Below are 20,140 nucleotides of genomic sequence, written 5' to 3' on the forward strand. Positions count from 1 at the left end.
CTGCCCTCATCGACCTTTTTGGTTACGTCTTCAAAACACTCAATCAGATTTGTGAGACACGACCTCCCACGTACAAAACCATGCTGACTGTCCCTAATCAACCCTTGCCCATCCAAATGCCTGTTTATCCTATCCCTCAGAATACTCTCCAGTAACTTACCAACTACAGATGTTAAGCTCACCGGCCTATAGTTCCCAGCATTTTCCCTGCAGCCCTTCTTGAAAAGAGGCACAACATTTGCCCCCCTCCTGTCTTCCGTCACCTCTCCTGTATTTAATGACGGCTCGGAAATTTCAACCAGGGCTCCCGCAATTTCCTCTCTAGTTTCCCGCAATGTCCTCGGATATATCTGATCAGGCCCTGGAGATGTGTCCACCTTCAAACACAACAGCACCTTCAGTGTTTCTTCGACAGTAACCCTGACTGCTCTCAAGACACTTCCAGTGACTGCTGCAGTGTACAAGATCGTGAGGGGCATGGATAAAGTGAACGCTCACAGTCTGTTTCCCAGGGTGGAGGATTCTAAAACTAGAGGGCACAGGCTTCAGGCTAGAGGGGAGAGATTTAAGAGGGACCTTGGGGGCAGCTTTTTCACTTGGAGGGTAGTCTGTATCTGGTACGAGCGGCCAGGGGGAAGTGTGGAAGGGAATAAAATTGTGGCTTTTAATTTGGACAGATTTATGGATGGGAAAGGTTCAGAGGGATAAACGGGACTAGCGCGGAATGCCAACTTGGACGGCATGGCCAAGTTCACTTTAGTTTAGCGTCACGCGTGCCGAGGTACAGTGAAAAGCTTTTGTTTTTGTTGCGTGCTAACCAGTCGGCAGAAAGACAATACATGATTACAATCGAGCCATTCACAGCGTACAGATACATGATTATAAGGGAATAATGTTTAGTGCAAGGTGAAGCCAGCAAAGTCCGATCTGAAGATTCAAGAGAGTTTATTGTCATGTGTCCCTGATAGGACAATGAAATTCTTGCTTTGCTTCAGCACAACACAACATAGTAGGCATGACTACAGAGCAGATCAGTGTGTCCATATCTATCTATATTACTAAAAGTCTGATCTGGACCGCTTTTGGCCCACTGTGCTGCGATTTCCGAAAGAACGCCGCCACCTACGGCCGTCATTGTTGGCCACCTCGCTCAGAGCCCAGGTCTGCCTTCCTGGACCAGAGGCTCTTTCCCATCGATGAAAAATCAGAGAGATATTAATGTTTTCTTTTAAATCGCCATTCTCTCTGCTGCCCCTGCTGGAGGGAGGGGGAGGGACTATACAACCAGGAAGTGGTGTACCTCACTCAGTCTCTGCAAGATGGAGGTCGCGTCTCTCTGACCTCTGAATAACACTAAACGCATGTCTACTTATCTGTGGGTGCCCTTAATGTGGTTTGAAAATGAAAATATGGTTTGGTTCTCTCTCTCCCCCCTCCTCTCTCTCTCCCTTCCCCCTCTCTACCCCTCCTCTCCCTCTCCCCCTCTCCCCCTCTTTCTTCTCCCCCTCCTCCCCCCCCATTCCCTCCCCCACCCTCCCTCCCCTAAACCCTCCCCCCTCCACCCCCTTACTTCCCTCCACCCTCCCACCCTCTCCCCTCCCCTCCCCCTCACCTCATCCCCTCTCAGCACCCCCTCTCTCTCCCCCTCATTCCAGCACCCCCCCTCTCCCCCCCTCATTCAGCACCCCCTCTCCCCCCTCTCTCCCCCCCTCGCCCCCTTGCCCCCTCCTCCCCCTCCTCTCCCCCTCCCCCACAATTCCCTCTCTCTCCTCTCTCTCCCCCCTCTCAGCACCCCCCTCTCTCTCCCTCCTCCTCCTCCACCCTCCCTTCCCCCCCTCTCCCCCCTCTCCCCTCTCCCTCCTCTCCCCCCAATTCCCCCTCCTCTCTCTCTCCCTCCTCTCCCCTCCATCCCCTCCCCCATCCTCCCTCCCCTAAACCCCCCCACCCCCTCCACACCCCCCTACCCCCTTCCCTCCACCCCCTTGCTCCCCACCTCTCCCCCCCTCCCCTCACCTCACCCCCCTCTCAGCACCCCCCTCTCCCCTCCCCCTCACTCAGCACCCCCCCCTCTCCCCTTCGCCTCCCCCCTCCTCTCCCCCTCCCCCCCCTCCTTCTCCCCCTCTCCTCCCCCTCCCCCCTCTCCTCCCCCCTCTCCTCCCCCTCCCCCTCCCCTAATACCCCCCAATTCCCCCCTCCTCTCTCTCTCCCCCCTCCCCCCCTCCTCCCCTCCATCCCCCCCCCCCACCCTCCCTCCCTCCCCTAACCCCCCCTCCCCTCCACACCCCCAACTCTCTTCCCTCCACCCTCCCTCCCCCTCCATGCTCCCCCACCTCCCCTCACCCCCTCTCAGCATCCCTTCTCTCTCCCCCTCACTCTCACCCCCTCTCTCCTCCCCTCTCTCTCTCCTCCCCTCCCTCTCACCCCTCCTCTCCCACATTTCCCCCCTCACCCACCTTCCCTCTTCTCCTTCCCTCCACCCTCCTCTCCCTCTTACCCCTCTGTCTCTGCTCCCCCTCTCTAGTCTAGATGTGACTGCAAGTTGGGGGCTTTGCATCAGTTGATAGGGTGGTTATGGGGTAAAAGGAGCAAATTAATAATATTAATATAATATCAAGGGGGGTAATTAGCGTGTGTGCGGGGGTGGGGGGATAGTTAGTGTGTGTGATGCTGCATGCCGCTTCCCCCCCACAACCACACGTTGGGGGAACAGACCCAACGGGTCTGCACTTGGTCTAGTACCATTATATTAAATATATACACACATGAATAAATAAACTGATAAGGTGCAAATAAACAGATAATGGGCTCTTAATGTTCAGAGTTTTGTCCGAGCCGAGTTTAATGGCTGTGGGGAAGTAGCTATTCCTGAACCTGGACGTTGCAGTCTTCAGGCTCCTGTACCTTCTACCTGAAGGTAGCGGGGAGATGAGTGTGTGGTCAGGATGGTGGGGGTCCTTGATGATGCTGCTAGCCTTTTTGAGGGTCTCGACCCGAAACGTCGCCCATTCCTTCTCTCCAGAGACGCTGCCTGTCCCGCTGAGTTACTCCTGCATTATGTGTCTGCCAAAGTCCGAACAAGGATAGTCCGTGGGTCGTCAAGTTCAAGTTCACGTTGATTGCCACGTGCACCAATTGAGGTACAGTGGAATTTGATTTACCATGCAGCCAGACAATCAAAAGAGAACAATACACAATAGAATACAACACGAACATCCACCACAGTGGAATCAATATTCTTCACTGTGGTGGAAGGCACCAAAGTTCAGCCAGTCCTCCTCCTTTGTTCACCCGTGGTCGGGGACCATGAACCGTCTGTAGCTGCTGCTACGAACAGCCCGATTTACAGGCCCTCTCGTCGGGATGATGCAAACACTCCGCGGCAAAGATCCTCTAGCGGAGCAAGATAGACCACACCTTCTAAATGCAATGCGCTGATGTGTAGTACGCAACGGAGCGGAACGTGGGCCTATTATTCATCCATTTCAGTAACCCGACCCGACCCGACCCGACTCACACTGTAATCAACGTTGCGGGGGAACAGTTTGTAATTCTGAAAATGAGGAGAAGATTTTTCCCAAATAACTTTTATTTTTTCGAGGATGTTTCCGTAACCGGCTTCCGTCTCCGCACTAGTTATCGTTGCTCCGCCACGGGATCTTTGGTGCGGAGACGGAAGCCGGTTACGGAAATGGGGGCCGAAAATTACCCGTGAATCTGCCCGTGACCGTACTACGTCTTTTTTGTCAAGTGGACCATATTGTTCGCTATAGGATCTTTGCTCCACGGCTTGGAGGTCCCGAGTCGGCTGCTTTCCACCGGAGACCGCGGGCGGCTTCACGATGTTATAGGCTGCAGGCCGGCGGTCGGAGCTCGTCTCCGGCGATCCCCGGCAAGGGATCCCAGACTCCGCGATGGAAAGTCCACGCCGCGCCCGCAGCTAGAAGCTCCACAGACCGCGGAGGACAAGGTGGGCCGAAGGGCCTGGTCCCGTGCTGCAACTCTGTGGAAAATGGTGGAAGTGCCACTGAGAGTTTGAAGGAAGAGGCAGGTGCTTGTTTGGAGTATGAAGCCTTCGGAAAGATTCAGTTTGCCAGTAATTAATGTCTTTTTGCAACCGGGACTGGTGCTTATGATATCCCACTAATAACCCGGAGAATGAGGCTTCAAGTCCCCGAGCAGCCGTTGAAGAATTTCAATTCCGTTTTAACAGAAATAAAAATCTTGTCTCGGTAAAAGTAATCATAAAGTTGTCTGATTGTTGCCAATCCCAGCTGGTTCAGTAATGACCCTGAGTGCAGCATTCTACCAGCCCTGCCCGTCCCGGCTTAACTCTGACAGTAATGCTCTTGACTCATTTGCCCTCTGAAGTGGCCCAGCAAACCACTCATTACAAGCGCTGTTAGGATCAGCAATAAAATCTGTTCTCCTTGTGTCCCTGGGCTAGAGCATGAAAAGTCAGCTTCAGCACTCACACAGTTGATGTGAAGTGCCTTTCCATAAAAGACCTAGCTTCCATCATAACATTGCTTTGTTCCCCACCAACCCCCCCCTGCCGATCAATATAGTCCACTCAAGAAATGGATTCAAAATGGCTTCATGTCTTGGTTCTTGGGTCCTCCAAAATATTCCAACTGGAATTTAAACTGGAGGTGGTGAAGGGAGGGGTTAAGCCAGAAAGGGTATAAAGAACACACACTATAGAATTTAACATAACACATCCCCACACAGCAGAATCACAGTTTCCCACTGTGTGGGAAGGCACCAAAGTCAGTCTCTTCCTCCGCTGTTCCCAGTGGTCAGGGCCTCCCCAAGCCCTCCGCAGTTGCAGCTACGGGCGGCCCGATGTCCAGGACCGCTCGCCGGGTCCGACGTCGGGGCTGCGGGACGTCCAAGGGGGCGGGGGGGGGGGTGAGGGAGCACCGCGCTGTGGGAGGGCGAGGTATTGAGAGAGTTCGATCCTGACTACGGGTGCTGTTGTAGTTGCAACAACAAAGGGGGTGGCAACAAGGAGGCGCAGCAGGTAGAGTTGCTGCCTCACAGCGCCGGAGACCCGGGATCGATCCTGACTCCGGATGCTGTCTGCACACAGTTTGTAGGTTCTCCCCGTGACCTGCGTGGGTTTTCCCCAGGTTTACTCCCCCACTACAAAGACGTGCAGGTTTGTAGATCAATTGGCTTTGGTTTCTAAAAGAAAAACTGTAAACTGCCCCTAGTGTGTGTAGGACAGCACTAGTGTACGGGGTGATCGCTGGTCGTCACGGGCTTGATCAGTACGGGTGTCGGGGGTTATGGGGAGAAGGCAGGAGAATGGGGTCAGGAGGGAGAGATAGATCAGCCATGATTGAGTGGCGGAGTAGACTTGATGGGCCAGTTGTCCTAATTTACATCTAAAGTCTAAAAGGCAGCAGATGTTTAGTCTAGGTAGGCGGCGCGACTCTCGGCAGCAGCGGCCTCTGCAGCCCGTTTGCGTTTTTATTATTTTTTGTCTATGTTTTTATGTAGTTTTTGTTATTTTTTGTTGGGGTATGTGTGTGGGGGTAACTTTTAAATCTCTCCCTGCACGAGAGACCCGACCTTTTCTGTATCGGGTCTCCGTTGTCGTTGGGGCTGCAACGTGGAGCGGCCTCCAACAGGAAGACCGGGGGCTCTGGTGCCGACTACTCACTAGCGGTGGTGGAGCGCTGCTGCGGCCCGACCTCCGGAGATTCGGAGGCTGCAACTGCGGGTCTGGCGGACGGCGGCACCGGGAGCCCGCGGGTCCCTGGAGGGAGACCGCTTTTCAGGGCTCCCGCAACGGCGACTTCTCCCGCCCGAGTTACGGGGTCGAAGAGCTCCTGGAGCGGGGCCTTACATCACTGCCCCGCGCGGCTTGGAATGGCTGCGGGACTCTGCGAGCGCACGCCGGGGGCTCTAACATCAAGAACCCGGTGTGCGACCTTGGCCGCGGGACAATCGCCATCGCCAGCCGGGGGCTTTGACTTTGACTGACATCGGGGAGGGGGGGGAGAGTGCAGTGGAGAGATAAGTTTTTTTGGCCTTCCATCACAGCGATGTGATGGATATTTATGTAAATTATGTTGTGTCTTGGTTGTAATGTATGGCTGCAGAAACGGCATTTCGTTTGGACCTCAAGGGGTCCAAATGACAAATAAATTGTATCTTGTATCTTGTATCTATGCAGAGATAGACAATAGACAATAGGTGCAGGAGTAGTCCATTCGGCACTTTGAGCTAGCACCGCCATTCAATGTGATCATGGCTGATCATCCACAATCAGTACCCCGTTCCTGCCTTCTCCCCCTGTCGCTGCTTTGTACCCCTGCCTGTGCATTGCTCGGGGAAAGCCACGGCCTCATGTACACGCCCCCACATACTGTCCCCTTCCCCTTTGTGTCAATGCCCCCTGCAGCGATCAGCCACTGCCCCACATCACTGCACACAAATACACTGCTTCTACTGCCCTGAACTCAGCTCACTGACTCCCACACCCTCCCCTTCATCCCCCCCCACCCCTCCCCATCCCCTCTCATCCCTTCCATCCCCTCCCCAACCCTCCACTCCCCTCTCCTCCCCTCCTCTCCTTCCTCTCCATCCCTCCCATCTCCTGCCCATCCTTCCCTCTCCTCCCCTCCGCTCCTCTTCACCTCTCTCCTACCCTCCCCTCCCCTCTCTGGATACTTTCAAGAGAGAGTTAGATAGAGCTCTTAAAGATAGCGGGGTCAGGGGATATGGGGAGAAGGCAGGAACGGGGTACCAATTGGGGATGATCAGCCGTGATCGCATTGAATGACGGTGCTGGCTCAAAGGGCCGAATGGCCTCCTCCTGCAACTATTGTCTGTTGTCTATTGTATCTCCTCCCCTCCTGTCCTTCCTTACTCCTCCCCTCCCCTCCCCTCCCATACCCTCCCCTCCCCTGAGTTCATTTACTCTTCGAGGGAGAAGCGTCCTCTCCTCTCCTCCCTCCCTCCCATCCCATACCCTCCCCACCACTCCCCTCTTCTTCCCTCCCCTGTCCTCCCCTCTCCTCTCATCCGATCCCCTACCCTCTCCCCTCCCACCCCAGCCAGACTAGTTTAGTTTTAGAGACAGCTATGTTTGCACTTCCATTCCTAGAACCAGCCCTCTGAAAGGATGAGGAGTTTAATGTCAACAAATATCCAGCACTTCACCTTTTTTAAATCTGCTTTTCTGCTTTCTTGTCCCTCCCCCCCATGATCCTCCTCCCCCTCCCCCTCTGGCTCCCCTCTACCCCTGCTCTACCCCCCACCCACTCCCTCTCTAAAGGAAGAGGCGGAGACAGTGGGCTGTGGGAGAGCTGGGAAGGGGAGGGGAAGGAGGGAGAAAGCCGGGACTACCTGAAATTGGAGAAGTCAATGTTCATACCGCTGGGGTGTAAACTACCCAAGCGAAATATGAGGTGCTGCTCCTCCAGTTTACGGTGGGACTCACTCTGGCCATGGAGGAGACCCAGGACAGAAAGGTCGGATTGGGAATGGGAGGGGGAGTTGAAGTGCTGAGCCACCGGGAGATCAGGTTGGTTATTGCGATCTGTGCGGAGGTGTTGGACAAAACGATCGCCAAGCCTGCGCTTGGTCACAGAGGATGCTGGACCCACTCAGCTGACTGGACAGCGTCTGTTGGGAGGGAGTGGGAATGAATATTTCATATTGAGTGCCCTTCACCAGAACAAGCGCATCTTGGTTAGCGATAGCGCGCGCAAACCGTCATTCAATCATAGCTGATCTCTGCCTCCTAACCCCATTTTCCTGCCTTCTCCCCATAACCCCCAACACCCGTTCTAATCAAGAATCTGTCTATCTCTGACTTAAAAATATCCACTGACTTGGCCTCCACAGCCGTCTGTGGCAATGAGTTCCACAGATTCACCACCCTCTGACTAAAGAAGTTCCTCCTCATCAACTTCCTAAAGGAACGTCCTTTAATTCTGATGCTGTGACCTCTGGTCCTAGACTCTCCCACTAGTGGAAACATCCTCTCCACACCCACTCTATCCAGGCCTTTCATTATTCTGTAAGTTTCAATGAGGTCCCCCCTCATCCTTCTAGACTCCAGCGAGTACAGGCCCAGGGCCGACAAACGCTCATCGTATGTTAACCCACTCATTCCTGGGATCATTCTTGTAATCCTCCTCTGGACCCTCTCCAGAGCCGGCACATCCTTCCTCAGATGGGCCAAATGGCCTGCAATTCTGCTCCTGTAACTTATGGACTCTGAGGGCGGTGGAGGCCGGTTCTCTGGATGCTTTCAAGAGAGAGCTAGATAGGGCTCTTAAAGATAGCGGAGTCAGGGGATATGGGGAGAAGGCAGGAACGGGGTACTGATTGGGGATGATCAGCCATAATCACACTGAATGGTGGTGCTGGCTCGAAGGGCCAAATGGCCTACTCCTGCACCTATTGTCTGTTGTCTATTGTTTATGGACTGATGAGAGCTGTGTTTGTCTTGCTTACAGTGGGGTGAAGGTGCTGTTAGAGGCTGGTGCTGACCCCAACCTGGGAGATGAGTTCAGAAACGTGTACGAGACATCGAGGGAGAAGCGAGTCCACTCCTTGGAAGGTACGTCCAGTCCCTGCACTGCCCAGCGGAGTCTGAGTCCACCCCCCCCCCCCCCCCCCACCCGGATTGTCATCTTTCTTAGTTTAGTTTAGTTTAGAGACAGGCCAAGTTTTGTGCCTTCCACCACTGTGATGAATGCTGTGGTGGATGTTTGTGTAACATTTTAATTGTGGTTGTGTGTTCTTTATTACTGTACCGCTGCTGGCAACCCAAAATTCCACCGACCCTGGTTGTGTGGCAATTAAATTATATCAATTATATGAATTTATCAATTAGAAGGGTCTCGACCCGAAACGTCGCCCATTCCTTCTATCCAGAGATGCTGCCTGTCCCGCTGAGTTACTCCAGCATTTTGTGTCTACCTCAAATCAAGAGAGTTTATCGTCATGTGTCCCAGATAGGACAATTAAATTCTTGCTTGCTCAAGCACAACAGAATAATACAGAATAGATCAGTGTGTCTATATACCGTAGACCATATTTATACATATAAATAAACAGATAAAGTGCAATAGGCTGTTATAGTTCAGAGTTTGTTTGATATTGTGTTTAATAGCCTGATGGCTGTGGGGAAGTAGCTGTTTAAGAAGGAACTGCAGATGCTGGAAAATCAAAGGTAGACAAAAGTGCTGGAGAAACTCAGCAGGTGCAGCAGCATCTATGGAACTAAGGAAATAGGCGACGTTTCAGGCCAAAACCTTTCTTCAGGAAGTAGCTGTTCCTGAACCTGGATGTTGCAGATTTCAGTCTCCTGTACCTTCTACCTGATGAGTGTGTGGCCAGGATGGTGTGGGTCCTTGATGATGCTGCTAGCCTTTTTGAGGCAGCGACTGCGATTGATCCCTTCAATGGTGGGGAGGTCAGAGCCGATGATGGACTGGGCAGTGGTCACAACTTCCTGCATTCTGCTTGTTAAACCTTCGATTTCAACCAGCATGTGAAGTTCTTTCTTACACGTAGAAACAGGCCCTTCAGCCCAACTTGCCCATGCCGACCAAGATGCCCCATCTGCACTAGTCCTCCATTTGGCTCATGTCCCTCTGAACCTTTCCTAACCATGCACCTATCCAAGTCCTTTTCATTGTTGTTATAGTCCCTGCCTCAACTACTGGCAGCTCTTTCCTGACACCCACCACCCTCTGATTGGAAAACTGGAGTACAGGTTTGTAGGTTAATTGGCTTGTTCGGGTGCTGTCTGTACGGAGTTTGTACCTTCTCCCCATGGGTTTTCTCCACGATCTTCAGTTTACAAAGACGTGCAGGTTTGTAAGTTCATGGGCTTGATAATAATTGTAAATCGTCCCCAGTGTGTGTAGGATGGTGCTAGTGTGCGGGGATCGCTGGTACGGCACGGACTCGCTGGGCCGAAGGGCCTGTTTCCGCGCTGTATCTCGAAACGAAACTAATTTAATATCTGTTTCCGGTTTATTAATTTATTGGATCTCTTCCCACCCCATCATCCCCCCCCCCCCCCCCCCCCCCCCTCCTGTCACATCCTCTCTCCCCGTTCTTTTGTTGTTTTTTAATGTTCAAATGTTGCAGAAATATTGGCGGCATCTGTTTTAGTGTCAGTGGCAACAACGAGTGAAATGTTCCAGCCAGCCCCACTGATGGATGGCAGAGCAGTCACCAGCTGACACTTTATTGAGTTTGCTGTAGTTATCTCATGCACAGACATTTTTTACAAATGATGACTGCCCTGTCACGTTGAACCATGGGGGAAAACAATAATAATGTTTTAATCTTTTTATAGTGGAGACTGGTAGTGTCTGAAATTCATCTTCTGTGGCAACCGCTGCTCCCTACACTTTCCCTGTCGGAAATAAAAGGGGTCTCCGCGTAACAAATGGTTTAAAAATCACGCACATGCAGACACACGCACACGGCACGCGCACACACACACGCACACGTACACCTGCATGCACACAGACGCACACGTACACACGCATGCGCACGCACACACACACGTACGCACACACATACGCACACACATACACACACACGCATACGCACACACATACACGTTCACAAGCCTGCGCACGCACACATGCACACACACTCGCACAAGGCACGTGCACACACATACACAGGCATGCATACACATACACACACGCACACACATTCGCACATGCACACTTTCACGTACACACGCATGCACACACGCGCACACACATAAAGACGTACGCATGCACACACATGGACACACACACACTACCTCTCTCTCCCCCTCTCTCTTTCCCTCTCTCTCTCCATCTCTCACTCCATCTCTCTACCAATCTCTCCATCTCTCTCTCCATATCCCTCTCTCTCTCCATTCTCTCTCTAACTCTGCATATCCCCCTCTCTATCTCTCCCTCCCTACACACACACACACACACACGTTTCTAACAGAGGCTGGAGTGTGTATGGAGCGAGAGGGAGGGTGGGTAGTTGAGACAGGTACTATAGTGACATTTGGACAGGTACATGGGCAGGAAAAGTTGAGAGGGATATGGGCCAAATGCAGGCTATGGAGAAGGGCTTAGATGAGGCATGGATGACAGGGCTTGTCTCCGTGCAGAATGACTCTATGATCTAGATGGATTGATCTGCACTGGACGTTCATCTTAGATCCCAGAGGGGTTTTGTGAGGCCAGGAATCATGTTGGGTGGTCACGGTGGCGCAGCGGTAGAGTTGCTGCCTCACAGCGCCGGAGACCCGGGTTCCATCCCGACTATGGGTGCTGTCTGTACGGAGTTTGAACCTTCTCCCCGTGACCCGCGTGGGTTTTCTCCGAGATCTTCGGTTTCCTCCCACACTCCAAAGACGTGCAGGTTTGTAGGTTGATTGGTAAAATTGGAACTTGCCCCCAGTGTGTAAGATGGTGCTTGTGTACGGGGTGATCGCTGGTCGGCGCGGACTTGGTGGGCTGAAGGGCCTGTTTCCATGCTGTAACTTTAAACTCTAAACTCTAAACAAGAAACAATAGACAATAGGTGCAGGAGTATGCCATTCGGCCCTTCGAGCCAGCGCCGCCATTCAATGTGATCATGGCTGATCAACCCCATGCTGGCCACGCTGTATCTCTAAACTAAACATTTAAAGGGCACTTGGACAGGAACATGGATAGGGCAGGTTTAGAGGTATACAGGCCACACACGGGCCGGTGGGACGAGTGCAGGTGGGGCATATTGTTCGGTGTGGAAGTGGGACAGAGGGGCCTGTTTCCACGCTACGGAGACAGCGTATGTGCGGGGACATAGACGCACGTAAAATTCTCCAAGGGTTGGACAGGGTAGAGGCAGGAAAAATGTTCCCCATGTTAGGGGCAGTCCAGAACCAGGGGTCACTGTTTGAGAATAACGGGTATGTTTAAGAAAGAACTGCAGATGCTGGAAAAATTGAAGGTAGACAAAAATGCTGGAGAAACTCAGCGGGTGAGGCAGCGTCTATGGAGCGAAGGAAATAGGTGACGTTTCGAGTCGAGACCCTTCTTCAGACTAATGGGGCGGGCGGGGGATGGGAGGGGGGGGGGGGGGATGGGGAGGGGGGGGGGGGGGCGGGAAGGAAGAAAGGAAGGAAGGGAAGGCTATTTAGGACTGAGCCGAGAAAACAAAATTTACCCAGAGAGTTGTGAATCTGTGGAATTCTCTGCCACAGTACTGATCGTGGATGAGCAGCCGTGATTGGGGTGGAAGATTGCAACCTTCACGTGGTCCGCCCTGTTTCGACGAATGCAATCAGCCCAGCGTGCACACAATCAAATAGAACAAGTTGTCCTACAACTTTAGGCTGTGCACGCCATACGCACGAAGAAGATTAGCCGTGATCACATTGAATGGCGGTGCTGGCTGGAAGGGCCGAACGGCCTACTCCTGCACCTATGTTTCTATATATGGTGGGGATGATTAACCAGGGCTGTGCTTTTCCCCTGTAGTGCTGGTGAGCAGGGAGGACGAGTTCAGTAATCGGCTGAACACTCGTGCCAGTTTCCGAGGCTGCAGCGCTCTACACTACGCCGTGCTGGCAGACGACCTCCACACCACCAAGCTGCTGCTTCACGCTGGTAAGCACAGTATTAATCACATGCAGCCTGAGAGCTGAACAGGGGCGGCACGATGGCGCAGCGCTAGAGTTGTTGCCTTACACCGCTTGCAGCGCCAGAGACACGGGGTTGATCCAGACCATGTCTGCTGTCCATACGGGGTTTGTCCGTTCTCCCCGTGACCTGCGAGGATCTTCGGTTTTCTCCCACACTCCAAAGACGTGCAGATTTGTAGATTCATTGGCTTAGTGTGCAGTACATTCAGAAAGTATTCAGACCCCTTCACTCTTTCCACATTTTGTTACATTAGACACTAGACAATATGTGCAAGAGTAGGCCATTTGGCCCTTCCAGCCAGCACCGCCATTCAATGTGATCATGGCTGATCATCCCCAATCAGTTCCCCGTTCCTGCCTTCTCCCCCATATCCCCTGACTCCGCTATCTTTAAGAGCCCTATCTAGCTCTCTCTTGAAAGCATCCAGAGAACCGGCCTCCACCGCCCCCTGAGGCAGAGAATTCCACAGACTCACAACTCTCTGTGAGAAAAAGTGTTTCCTCGTCTCCGTTCTAAATGGCCTACCCCTTATTCTTAAACTGTGGCCCCTGGTTCTGGACTCCCCCAACATCGGGAACATGTTTCCTGCCTCTAGCGTGTCCAGGACCTTAACAATCTTATATGTTTCAATGAGATACCCCCTCATACTTCTAAACTCCAGAGTGTACAAGCCGAGCTGCTCCATTCTCTCAGCATATGACAGTCCCGCCATCCCGGGAATTAAGCGTGTAAAACTTGCATCAAGATCTTAGGTTTCTCCCACACTGCAAAGACGTGCAGGTTTGTAGATTCATTGGCTAGGTGTACAGTACATTCAGAAAGTATTCAGACCCCTTCACCTTTTCCACATTTTGTTACATTACAGCCTTATACTAAAATGGATTAAATTATTTTTTTTAAATCAACGATCTGCACACAATACCCTTCCCCAGATCTGTGTCTCGACACAATCCTGTCTCGGAGGACAATTCCTTCGTCTTCATGGCTTGGTTTTTGCTCTGACGGGCACTGTCAACTGTGGGACCTTATATACATTATTGGGTTTGCTCGCTGAATTTCATCAAAAGTAAGTCAATAATTCCTTACTTTTGATGAAATTCAGCGAGCAAACGCGATAATTCCCGATATTTTGGACCTTTAAATCTCCACGGCAAATGTCGGCTGTTCACTTCCGCTGTTTTTCCACCTTCAGTTCCCTCTTGTAATTACCTTACTTTCTATCTTTTTCTTTGCCTGAAAATTTAGGTCCTGTGCTTCACGGTCACCCCGACTAGCACAGAAAATGTCAGCTAAAAAATCAGCCGTTTTCCATGTTTTTAACGGGTGTGAAAGTACGTGTTTCCCCATTCACTAACATGTACCGAAGTGACATATGTCCTCCAGTTAAATGTTTCGGTCACGTGAGGGGGGATCTACGCTCATTTTCACTTTGGTGAAATCACCCTATACACAGGTGTGTGCCTTGCCAAATCATGTCCAATCAATGTAATGTACCACTGGTGGACTCCAATCAAGTTGTAGAAACATCTCAAGGATAATCAATGGAAACAGGATGAACCTGAGTTCAATTTTGAGTGTCATAGCAAAGGGTCTGAATACTTATGTAAATGTGATATTTCAATTATTTATTTTTAATTACTTTGCAAAAATTCCTAAACACCTGATTTTCGCATCTTCGTTCTGGGGTATTGTGTGTAGATTGATGATTTAAAAAAATGAATTGAATCCATTTTAAAATAAGGCTGTAACGTAACAAAATGATGAAAATGTGAATACTTTCTGAATGCATTGTAAATGTAAAACAGTCCCAGGTGTGTGTGGGATAGTGTTAGTGTGCGGGAATTGACATAGAATTGGTCCTAGGATAGTGTTAATGTGTGGGATCGTTGGTCAGTGTGGACTCAGTGGGCCAAAGGGCCTTTTCCCGCTGTGTATCTCTAAACTAAACTAAGCTACTATCTACCTCATTGGTGACCCTCAAACTATCTTTGATCGGACTTTACTGTCTTTACCTTGCACTAAACGTTATTCCTTTATCCTCATTCCCATTCCGCATCCGACCTCTCTGTCTCTGTACTGTACACTGACAATGACAATTACATTGAATCTGAATCTGAATCTGAATCTGGGCCTCCTCCATGGCCAGAGCGAGCACCACCGGAAATTGGAGGAACAGCACCTCATATTCCGCTTGGGGAGTCTGCATCCTGGTGGCATGAACATTGAATTCTCCCAATTTTGTTAGCCCTTGCTGTCTCCTCCCTTTCCTATCTCTCCCTCAGCCCTCGGGCTCCTCCTCCTCCTTTTTTCTTTCTTCTCCCCGCCCTCCCCACCCTCCATCAGTCTGAAGAAGGGTTTCGGCCCGAAACATTGCCTATTTCCTTTGCTCCATAGATGCTGCTGCACCCGCTGAGTTTCTCCAGCATTTTTGTGTACCATTCCTTTATCATGTATCTGTACACTGTGGACGGCTCGATTGTAATCATGTGTTGTCTTTCCGCTGACTGGTTAGCACGCAACAAAAAAGCTTTTCACTGTACCTCGGTACACGTGACAATAGACTAAACTGAACTGAAACTAAACTCTTACCATTGTGTCCTTGACAACATCAGTCGGGTTCTAGACTTTGTCATTGAGTCATCGAGTCATATAGCATGGAAACAGGCCCAACTTGCCCACACTGGCCAACATGTCCCATCTACACTTGTCCCACCTGCCCGCGTTGGCCCACATGCCTCCACCACCATGCCTGGCAGCGCATTCCAGGCACCCTAGGTAATAAAACTAGTGCCTGTGTGCGGGTGATTGCACACTCGGTGGGCCGAATGGCGGGATTTCATACTGTATCTCTAAAGGATTGTCACTGCACTGTTTAGTTTATAGATACAGCACGAAACCTTCGGCCCAGCGAATCCGTGCCAACCAGCCTTCCCCGTACACATGCTCTATCCTACACACTAGGGACAATTTACAACCTTTACTGAAGCTAATTAACCTACAAACCTAGACGTCTTTGGAAAGTGGGAGAAAACTTGAGCACCTGGAGAAAACCCACACGGTCACAGGCAGTACGTACAAACTCCGTACAGACAGTACCCATAGTCAGGAACCAACGCAAATCTCTGGCGCTGTGAGGCAGTAACTTTACCGCTGCGCCACAATGCTGCCCGGTGGTGGTTGGTGCGGACTTGGTGGGCCGAAAGGTCTATTTCCACACTGTATCTAAAGCATTGCTACTGAACTGTGTGTAAAAAAAGAACTTCACTGTACTCTAGAGTCGCCAACTGTCCCGTATTAGCGGGGACATCCCGTATATATTGGGTCAAATTGGTTTGTCCCGTACACGGGTCCGCCCTTGTCCCGTATTTGACCGCTACTACTCGGGTCGAGGGGGCTGTCGGGTCAGAGCGCCACGACCGGCCCCGCCTCATCCGTCCCGACGTAGTGCAGCCCGTGGAGTGCAGCAGCAGCAGCAGCCTCGCCCGTGGTCCCGTCGGTCAGTCGGCAGCCCGGCCAGCTGTCCGACCTTCGGACCTTCGCTTACCGCCGACACCACCACCACCCCTCCTTCTCACGGCCAATCAACGGTTCACGAGTTGGACGGGGCGCCAGACTTTGCGCGCGACGCGGGCTAAAACTCCTCAGCTGGCCCGCCGGCTGGGCTTTCTTTGTGTGCAGTCCAGCACCCGGGCCAACTCATCATTCACCCAGCCACGGCCAAGTCAAGTTGGGAAAAGGGGAAGTACAACGGGATCTGGGGGGCCCTTGTTCATCAGTCAATTAAAGTAAACATGTAGGTACAACAGGCAGTGAAGAAAGCGAACGGCATGTTGGCCTTTATAGCAAGAGGAGTTGAGTATAGGAGCAAACAGGTCCATCTGCAGTTGTACAGGGCCCAGTGAGACCACACCTGGAGTATTGTGTGCCATTTAGGCTCCAAATTTGAGGAAGGACATTCTTGCTATTGAGGGAGTGCAGCGTAGGTTTACAAGGTTAATTCCCGGGATGGCGGAACTGTCATATGCTGAGAGAATGGAGCGGATGGGTTTGTGTAGTCTGGAGTTTAGAAGGATGAGAGGGGATCTTATTGAAACATATTAAATTATTAAGGGTTTGGACACGCTAGAGGCAGGAAACATGTTCCCGATGTTAGGAGAGTCCAGAACCAGGGGCCACAGTTTAAGAATAAGGGGCAAGCCATTTAGAACAGAGATGAGGAAACACTTTTTCACACAGAGAGTTGTGAGTCTGTGGAATTCTCTGCCTCAGAGGGCGGTGGAGGCCGGTTCTCTGGATACTTTCAAGGGAGAGCTAGATAGGGCTCTTAAAGATAGTGGAGTCAGGGGATATGGGGAGAAGGCAGGAACGGGGTACTGATTGTGGATGATCAGCCATGATCACATTGAATGGCGGTGCTGGCTCGAAGGGACGAATGGCCTCGTCCTGCACCTGTTGTCTATTGAGTCGGTCAACAAATTGCCGTTGGGAATTTGTCCCTTATTTTGACCTTTTGTCCCTTATTTGGGAGTGAGAAAGTTGGCAATCCGACTATACTCGGGTACGTGACAATAACGTACCATCACCCAGCACCGTCGTCCACTCCAGCCACCCCCATATTCACAAACCTGACTCTTCAAGATTCAAGAGAGTTTATTGTCATGTGTCCCTGATAGAACAATGAAATTCTTGCTTTGCTTCAGCACAACAGAACATAGTAGGCAATGAATACAGAACAGATCAGTGTGTCCATATACCGTTATATAAATATATACACACATGAATAAATAAACTGATCAAGTGGAAATAACAGATAATGGGCTATTAATGTTCAGTTTTGTCCGAGCCAAGTTTAAGAGCCTGATGGCTGTGGGGAAGTAGCTATTCCTGAACCTGGACGTTGCAGTCTTCAGGCTCCTGTACCTTCTACCTGAAGGTAGCAGGGAGATGATGGTGTGGGTCTTTGATGATACTGCCAGCCTTTTTGAGGCAGCGACTGCGATAGATCCCCTCGATGGAAGGAAGGTCAGAGCCGATGATGGACTGGGCAGTGTTTACTACTTTTTGTAGTCTTTTCCTCTCCAGGGCGCTCAAGTTGCCGAACCAAGCCACGATACAACCGGTCAGCATGCTCTCTACTGTGCACCTGTAGAAGTTAGAGAGAGTCTTCCTTGACAAACCGACTCTCCGTAATCTTCTCAGGAAGTAGAGGCGCTGATGTGCTTTCTTAATAATTGCATCAGTGTTCTCGGACCAGGAAATCTTTGACTAAGCACGTCAATAATTGATAGACCCGTTGACTCGCTGTCCCATCGATCGCAACAAACGTGTAAAATATTACACTTTAATAATGAAAAGCATAATTTTCCCTCTCACTTCCTCTGATCTCTTGGCCTCTTCACCGGGGTTGTAGTTCATAAAGATCTTCCCTGCTATTCAATCCTACCCCTCCCCTCACCCCCACCTCTCTCGTCTTTGTAAAGAACAAGCAGCTGGCCTGGCCTTGCTTGTGCAGTCAATGCATCTCTCCCTTGCCCCCCCCCCCCCCCCCCTTCATGTCTCTAGCAAGGGCTCAACCTTTAGGCCCCAAAGCCTTTGAGCAATTAGTCGCCACCCACAGACCAGTCTTTATCTGCGGGTCAACAGCTGTGTGACATGCTGCGTGTTTAGAAGGCCTCGCTATATAATATTTGATTAATAACCCCGCACGCTCGCACACCCCTGTGGCTCTGCCGGTGCGAGGCTCCTGTGCGAGCTGGGCCCAGGGTGAAGCTCCTCTCTGCGATCGATCGCCTCATCTGTGGGGAAATCTATCCGTCATCGCTCCAAACTCAGCCCAGTAAATGATGGGCCTGACTTTCTAAGGTGCAAAGATCACTGACTTGGGCCATTTTTTTTCTTCTTCTCTTCTCTCTCTCTCTCTCTCTCTCTCTCCCTCCCCAGCGCTCCATTGGAATTGAAAGTTTACAGAGGAGAGGGAGAGGGGCAGGATGAGTAATTCAAAAATCAATACCTGTCATAATAGTAGAAAAACACAATAAGTGGAGCAGTCCTTTTTGTTTAAAGTCATTTAACTCTTGCAAACCAGGGCAGCAAACTGTGCTTGTGGCTTGTTCACTAGTTCATAAGTGATAGAAACATAGAAACATAGATATTAGGTGCAGGAGTAGGCCATTCGGCCCTTCAATATGATCATGGCAGATCATCCAACTCAGTATCCTGTACCTGCCTTCTCTCCATACCCCCTGATCCCTTTAGCCACAAGGGCCACATCTAACTCCCTCTTAAATATAGCCAATGAACTGGCCTCAACTACCTTCTGTAGCAGAGAATTCCACAGATTCACCACTCTCTGTGCGAAAAATGTTTTTCTCATCTCGGCCCTAAAAGATTTTGCCCTTATCCTTAAACTGTGACCCCCTTGTTCTGGACATCCCCAACATCGGGAACAATCTTCCTGCATATAGCCTGTCCAACCCCTTAAGAATTTTGTAAGTTTCTATAAGACTTACAAAGTTCTTAAAGGGTTGGACAGGCTAGATGCAGGAATGGGGGCAGAATTAGGCCATTCGGCCCATCAAGTCTACTGTCTCATTCAATGAAGGCTGATCTATCGCTCCAACTTAACCCCATTCTCCTGCCTTCTCCCCATAACTCCTGACAATACCCATTCATTCTCTCCAGAGATGCTGCCTGTCCCGCTGAGTTACTCCAGCTTTTTGTGTCTCACTTCGGTTTAAACCAGCATCTGCAGTTCCCTTCTTACACCCTATTGTGTAGCTTGTGTAGGAAGGAACTGCAGATGTCGGTTTACGCCAAAGATAAGACACAAAGTGCTGGAGTAACTCCGCGGGTCAGGCAGCATAGAAACATAGAAAATAGGTGCAGGAGGAGGCCATTCGGCCCTTCGAGCCAGCACCGCCATTCATTGCGATCATGGCTGATCGTCCCCTATCAATAACCCGTGCCTGCCTTCTCCCCATATCCCTTGACTCCACTAGCCCCATAGAGCTCTATCTAACTCTCTCTTAAAGCATCTCTGGAGAAAAGGAATAGGTGACATTTCTGATTGAGACATTTTGTTGCATTGCTGCCCGTAGGACACGGTGGCTTTAGAAGGCGCTGGTACAGGCCACATTTGGAGTATTGCGAGCAGTTTTGGGCCCCATCCCTGAGGAAGGGTGCGCTGGCATTGGAGAGGGTCGAGAGGAGTTTAGTTTGGTTTAGTTTAGAGATACAGTGTGGAAACAGGCCCTTAGAAACATAGAAATTAGGTGCAGGAGTAGGCCATTCGGCCCTTCGAGCCTGCACCGCCATTCAATATGATCATGGCTGATCATCCAACTCAGTATCCCGTACCTGCCTTCTCTCCATACCCTCTGATCCCCTTAGCCACAAGGGCCACATCTAACTCCCTCTTAAATATAGCCAATGAACTGGCCTCAACTACCCTCTGTGGCAGAGAGTTCCAGAGATTCACCACT

General features: G+C 51.0%; 1 protein-coding gene across 1 annotated transcript in view; it reads left to right on the plus strand.

The window, feature by feature from the left end:
• clpb (ClpB family mitochondrial disaggregase) overlaps positions 1–20,140 on the plus strand; it is a 121,750-nt gene that overhangs the window by 18,445 nt on the left and 83,165 nt on the right. The window contains exons 4-5 of the mRNA XM_055631527.1: positions 8,475–8,578; positions 12,495–12,623. Of these exons, the coding sequence (XP_055487502.1) occupies positions 8,475–8,578; positions 12,495–12,623 (233 nt within the window). The remainder of the gene's footprint in view (positions 1–8,474; positions 8,579–12,494; positions 12,624–20,140) is intronic.

The sequence above is a fragment of the Leucoraja erinacea genome, unplaced genomic scaffold, assembly GCF_028641065.1.
Source record: "Leucoraja erinacea ecotype New England unplaced genomic scaffold, Leri_hhj_1 Leri_78S, whole genome shotgun sequence".
NCBI lineage: Eukaryota > Metazoa > Chordata > Chondrichthyes > Rajiformes > Rajidae > Leucoraja > Leucoraja erinaceus.